The following is a 6,229-nucleotide window of genomic DNA, read 5'->3' as shown; positions in this document are numbered from 1 at the left end:
TGAGTGTGTTCTGCACTTGTGTATTGGGGGGCCTAGCTCTCTTTAGTTTGTTATGTTAGTGTAATGTTCACATGCCTCAGGTGTGTGTGTGTGTGTGTGTGTAAGGGATGTCATTTTCCTCAAAGGGTAATGATTTTTCTAGTGGGACTTCATGTACATGTAACAAGAGATATCATGTGTCTATCAGATAGAAAGCTTCATAGTATGGTCATGCATCTATGCCATCTCCTGGTGCACGCGTGCGCGCGTATGCACACACACACATACATGCACACACCCGCCCACGCGTGCTCACATACTCATTCTCCTCTCAGAAGCCTTGGAGTTGGGATCTGGAAGCAGGGGTCAGCATTTCCAGCATATGTAGTCAGTGACAGCATCTAGAAGATTCTGGGCCAGGACCACACCCTCCCCAAGAAGGCAAGCACAGACCCCCCTCCCCCATCTCATTGCTTCCCAATCCCAGTCTTAGGTCCCACCAGCTATAGGATCAGTACCTCCTGTCGGCTGGCCCCATCTCACCTGAGCTAAAAGGGATAGACAGGTGGGTGAGGGGCTGGGAGTGCCTGGGCGTGGAGGCAGGGGGTTTTACACGCATGTGCAAGCATGTCTATGTGTGAACTCAAGATCAAAGTGCAGCCCCGAGGTGACCTGGCAACAGCGGCGGTGGTGGCAGAGGACAGCTGGCTGACGGAAAACGCCAAGCCACCAAACAGAGTGGAGTCAGGGAGGCCTTGGTTGGGAGCCTCCACCCAGGCCTGCTCACAATGTGGGTAGCCACAGGGTCAGGAGCACCTGCCCCCCCCATCTCAGCATCCCCTAGAAGCTCAGAGGGCCCTCCTCACTTAACACTACTCCCAACTCCAGTCCTCCCTTCAGAACTGCCTGCCGCTAGTCTCCAGTTCAAAGAGCACTGTGGTTATTTTCTTCTTCTTCTTTTTTTTTATTTTATTAACATTATATATAAAGACTGGTCCAGTAAGAAAGCAGAAATGAGAAGGCTGGGGAGGGGTGGGAGCTGGCTTCATTCCTGTCCTCTTGGGGTGGGACTCGGAGACGGAGACCCACCACATCTCTCCTTACTCCTGTACCTCCCACGAAACCCAAATCCAGTAGGAGCCCACATCCCTCTTTCGGCTTGCAACACACAGGGAGATTGGTCCAGGAGGAACAGGGTCACATAAATAGGAAACCACAAGGGAGGAGGCTGCTTCTCTTGGTTGCTCTTTTAAAAACAACAACAACAACAAAAAAAACACACACTATATATATATAACTACAGTCTTTTACCTCTCCTTTTCTTCGATGTCTTACCACATCAGGGGCAGAAGAAAGTTAGCTTTGGGGGGATGTCTGGGCCAGGGAGAGGCACTACTGGTACCAGCCCTCTGAGCAGCCAGCCTCACCCCTAAGGCACTGAGTCCTAGGCTTCCTCTGTCTCCTGACTCCTCACTTGCGTCCTGCAGCTGAGGGGAAGCGATCCCTTTCCAAAGCTGCGGTGAAGGGAGTGTTTGGGGATTTGTCTTGCCTGGTGTATCTCTGCAGAGAGTTGGGGTTTGACCCCCCAGACTGCCAGCTTACTGGGAGAAAAGGAAGGGTTGACAGGGGTGGGGGGGGTGGGAGGCAGAGCAGAACTGCCCGCCCTGTGAGATGAGTGGGATTTGGTCCTAACTGTTAACAATGCCCTTTGTTGTCCTATGCTTCAACAGCTTTTAAAACCAGAGTTGTGCAAAGTCCTGTACATGGAAGAAGAAATGGGGTCCTTAGGAAAAACACACACGGGTGGCCCTTCTCCCCAGGGAAGGGGTGGAGAGAAGGCTCCTTTAACTCTTCCCTGGACATTAAAAGGTTTCCTCATTGGGGGGAGTTTTCTTTGGTTTAACCCTCAAATCTTAAATGAGGGCTAGGTCAGGCCCCCACCTTGAGGATCAGCCATGATGCGGTGTCCAATGTCTTTCAAAGAGTGGCTCAAGAGTGGCTTGGTTGCCCCGGTGACTTAGGTCTGGCAGTGCTGGAATCCACGGTCCCTGGTGCCCCAGGGCAGGCAGGACCCGCAGATACTCCGACTCTCCCCCTTTTGGAGGTCTCTACTGTGTCGGAGAGGCTGGAAGACCACGCCGGTTCCTGGAGCAGAGAGCGCGTGCTGTCTCCACCGGAGCTAAATGCCTCGATATCTGGAGGGCACCCCAGTCTAAGCAGGAGGAAGGAGGTTGGTTTAGGGGGGCATCCTTGGTCCATGCATATCTCATCTGGAGGTTCTTGGGTCCCTGGAAGGGACAAGGGAGGGGGAAGGGAGTCTTTCCCCTGTGCCCCTGGATGATTCCTGAGTGTCGCTAGGATAGGGCACCTTCTGCCTGGTCCTGGGGGGTCCTTCGTGGGGGGCGGGGCGCAGGCCAGGTGGGTGCTCAGTACACAGCCCCAGGGTTAGGTGGGGGCCCCGGGGAGGCATGGTGCAGGGTAGCCGGCTGAGGTGGCTGTTGCTGTAAGTGGGGTCCGCTGAGGTTTTGTGCATGGTACCAGGAGTTGGTGGGGTCGTCCAGGTAGTTGGGGGAGGCACTGTACGGGAGCGGTGGGGGCAGCTGGTTGCGGGTAGGGGCTGGAGTGGAATGGGAAGACGTGTCCCAGAGGGCGGGTGACGGCGGAGAGTTGCAGGCCATGGAGTCGCTGTTGTTGGGGCTGTGCTCCAGCGGCACCTCCCCGTTCTTGTAGAGCTTTTTGAACTTGGAGCGGCGGTTCTGGAACCAGATTTTCACCTGGACAGAATAAGAAAAGAGCAAGTAGTTAGCCCTCTGGGATCCCAAAAGGAAACCCCACAGGGAGCCCAGTACCCAGCTTCTAGGGGAAACTAGGCAAAAACTCCAGGGCCTCCACTCCCAAGCCAGCGTCTTTCTTTCCTGTTGGAAAAGAACTGCGGCTTGGAACATTCTACTTCCGAAGTGCGACCTTAAGCAGGTTACTTAACCTCTCTGGCCTCACCTTCCTCTCATTGCAAAATGGGGACCTTGACAACACTATCACCTATCTCAAAGGCTCACTGTAAGGATCAAGAAAGTTAAGACACTTAAATACTGAGATGGTCTACTATACAGCAAACCCTCAATAAAAAAGGCACCCTAGTGAGACCTGGGCAGTTTGTGGTATTTTGCCCACATCAGAGGCCCTAAGCTGAGGTTCACAGACACACAGCGACAAACACACACCCACACAGGCATCTCCATACTGAGCGACATACCCACTCACAGCCTCGCACAGCCACCAGACAGACGGTAAAGCTATAAACGCAGGCAGATACACCCAGATAAGCACTCACAACATGAACACCCCCATTCACACACAGGGTTCTCGGTGAGGGGGCTCTGGTTGGGTATTGGGGGTGACCCAGGGACTCGGGAGGGGAGCAGGTGAACCTCAGTCCCTAAATTTCCCCTGGGATATCTCCCCCTCCACCTGCCTCTCTCCACCCCTCCACCCCATGACTGGCACAAACAATGAATCAGCTCTTCCCCAGGTGACCCAGATCCCCGATGGACCAGGCCCCACACGCAGCCCAGCCTCAACTAAGGCCAGCCTGTCAACACCTGTAGAGAGCCAGGCACCCAACATTCCTCCCCAGAGCAGTGAGACTTCTTGGTGTTTAGGGGACGGTAAAGGGTTGGCGAAAGTCTCCCACTTTCTGACTCTACGTCCTTTTGTTCGGGAACCTCTCGGGCCTGACTTTGGGCAGAGGCATTTGGGTACAAAGCAAGACCATGTTTTTACACAAGCGTACATTTTGGTGTGTGCGCTAACTGGTGCTCCAGCACAGATATTTGCCTTCTGTTTGCAAAATGACCCCTAAAGGACCTCTCTCACTCCTTACATTTTCCTGGCACATCCCTGTCTGCCCCCCCCCCTTCGTCTGGGAGAGAGAAAACTCCTATATCCTGTAATATTGCTGAGGGCCTTGGGAGCTGGGAGTTCTGGGGTGACAGATATACACAGTTGCATAAGTTCACAAGGATGCACACTGCACCCGTCTACACTGTAAACCTTTCAACAAACGCTGAGTCTTTTTGAGTCGCTCAACCCACAGGCAAGAGTCGCTGCAATCTGCTGAGGGGCAGGTGTTGGGGGTACTTAAAGGCCCAGTCAGGCTCATAGGTACCCCGGTCGCTCACGCTCCCATCTGCCCCCAGGGACTCTTGAGCTTTCGGTACTAACCTGTGTTTGTGTGAGGCCCAGCTGTGCAGCTAGCTCGGCGCGCTCGGGCAAGGCCAGATACTGGGCTTTCTGGAAACGGCGCTGCAGGGCAGCCAGCTGATAGCTGGAGTAGATGGTGCGCGGCTTTCGGACCTTCTTGGGTTTGCCGTTCACCATGCGTACCTCGGCTTCCGGCTCCTCTTTCACCGACACTGCAAGGAGGAACGCATAAGCTTAGCCTCGGCCTGCGACCCCGCACTCCCCAAGATCCCCCTCTGTCGAACGCCGCACCCTCCGGCCCACTAATCTCCCCGGGACTTCTTTGGAGTAGCGTTGTGCCGCCCTCGCCCAGGGAGGGAACCGCCGCGACCCAGCCGGACCGGCGGCCGCCCACGACTCGGCGCTCCCAGCTCCGCACCCCGGCCCCGGAGCGCCGGCTCCGGCGCCAGCAAGCGACTGGGTTGAGAACCGCGCGACTTCACTCAGAACGCATTCCCGGCTCAGCTTCTCGTCTGCGGACCGTCCTCTAGTGACCCACTTAACCGGCCTTGGCGTCTCCCACTCCTTCCAGTCTGCCCATTCCCTTTTAATAAGCTTCCTACTTGAGAATAACTTACTTCAGAAAAAAAAAATGCAAGGATCGTGCAGGCATTCTCTCAATTTTTCCTTTCTCTGTTTTCTTTTTCTTCCTCCCCCTCCGGACTTCCTTTTTCTTCTTTTTCTTTCTTTTTTCCTTCCCTTTCTTCCTTTCTTCTGCTTTCTTCCGTGCTTTTCCTTACTGTCCTCCCCACATTTGTCTCTCTCTATCCCCACCTCTCTCTTTCCGCATCCCTACTTCTTAGTCTCTCCTCCCTCCTTTTCTGTGACTTCTTTGGGTTTTTCTCCACGTGCCCTTCGCTACTAGCTACTCGGGGTCTCCGGAGACGGCATCCAGAGGAAGGGTCGCCGGAGCCTACTCCCCTCGAGCTCTCAAGCCATCGCGGGCTGCCGGCTCAAGTGCCCGCAGGACAGCAGCGTCGAAGCTTTCCCCCATCACCCAGAACGCGCTCTCTGTGTCCCCAACTTCCCCGGAATCTCCAGGAGACCCCGGCGCACAATGCCGCACATAGTGTCGCCTATCCTCTCTGGGTGTCATCTAACACATCTCTTTCAAACTCTTCTAATTCTTTCCCTAGATTTCAGCTCCCATCCCCAGACTTCTTGCTTGGGGACCTTCCAGCGTCTCACACCCTCTCCACAACCCCAGCGTCCTCACCTGGGTCCTGGGCAGGCAGCGGCTGCTCCCGGTACGCTCCATACTGCCTGTAGGAGCCCCCGTAGGTATATTCCGACTTGGGCGAGTAAGCGCCGGTGCCAGCGAGCCCATTGAGATTGAACTGGTGGTGGTAGGTGTAGGGGTTCACCGTCTGACCGTAGGGCTGGCCCGAGTAGTAGTCATGTTGGGGAGCGCTGTAATAGCCCAGGTCAGTGACTGAAGACTCGGGCAGGGTAGGCGAGTCCTTGGAGCCCGCATGGCAGCTGAGCGAGCTGGAGATGTCGGTGAGGATGCTGCTGAGCTTGCGATCGAAGGAGCCGCTCATGCTGGCGGGCGCCGCAGCTCCCCAGGCCTCCTCCTCCGTGCGCGGAAGCGGGCGGACAGGAACGCCGGGTAGGCGGAGGAGCCCAGGTGGGATGTGTGTCCAGAGGGCGAGGGCAGGGCCTGGTCACGTCTGGGGGAGGGGGTGGCCGAAGGGCGCTTAGACCATTGCCGGCTGTCGGTCAGTCGCTGCGTGCCTCTCTTCGCGTCCCAAGCCACAGTCAAATGCTGCCAGCTCCGCCCGGCCAGCCGGTTATAGACTCAATGTTGGAGTGCAGAGGGAGGCTCCTGCGCGCTGATTGGCTGCAAGTCTTGCCTTCGAGGCAAAACATGCTCGCGCTTTCTCACTGGCTCCCCCAACCCTCTTTGTTGTTACCCCAAATGCACACACACACACACACACACACACACACACACACCACCGCCGCCGCCGCCACCACCACGTTTCTCCTGCGCTCAAGCCCAGAAAAATCC

At 55.9% G+C, this 6,229-nt stretch overlaps 1 protein-coding gene across 1 annotated transcript; it reads right to left on the bottom strand.

The window, feature by feature from the left end:
* Positions 1-977: 977 nt before the first annotated feature.
* On the bottom strand, positions 978-5,943 carry Dlx3 (distal-less homeobox 3). Its single transcript, XM_050157012.1, has 3 exons — positions 5,435-5,943; positions 4,201-4,391; positions 978-2,753 (listed from the first exon to the last, which is right to left on the bottom strand). Exons 1-3 carry the CDS (start codon positions 5,757-5,759, stop codon positions 2,406-2,408), a joined length of 864 nt encoding a protein of 287 aa, XP_050012969.1. The 5' UTR covers positions 5,760-5,943; the 3' UTR covers positions 978-2,405.
* Positions 5,944-6,229: the final 286 nt, after the last annotated feature.

The sequence above is a fragment of the Alexandromys fortis genome, unplaced genomic scaffold (assembly GCF_014885135.2).
Source record: "Alexandromys fortis isolate MF-2015 unplaced genomic scaffold, M_Fortis_MF-2015_v1.1 scaffold_31, whole genome shotgun sequence".
Classification (NCBI taxonomy): Eukaryota; Metazoa; Chordata; class Mammalia; order Rodentia; family Cricetidae; genus Alexandromys; species Alexandromys fortis.
Note: the sequence above shows the minus strand (reverse complement) of the source record. Positions and strands in the feature narration are given on the sequence as shown.

Excerpts from the sequence above, each read along its gene's own strand:
- Dlx3 (XM_050157012.1), bottom strand. The coding sequence starts at position 5,759 with ATGAGCGGCTCCTTCGATCGCAAGCTCAGCAGCATCCTCACCGACATC. Across the intron at positions 4,392-5,434 it reads GCTGCCTGCCCAGGACCCAG|TGTCGGTGAAAGAGGAGCCG; the intron begins GTGAGGACGCTG and ends TCCTCCTTGCAG. Across the intron at positions 2,754-4,200 it reads TGGGCCTCACACAAACACAG|GTGAAAATCTGGTTCCAGAA; the intron begins GTTAGTACCGAA and ends TATTCTGTCCAG.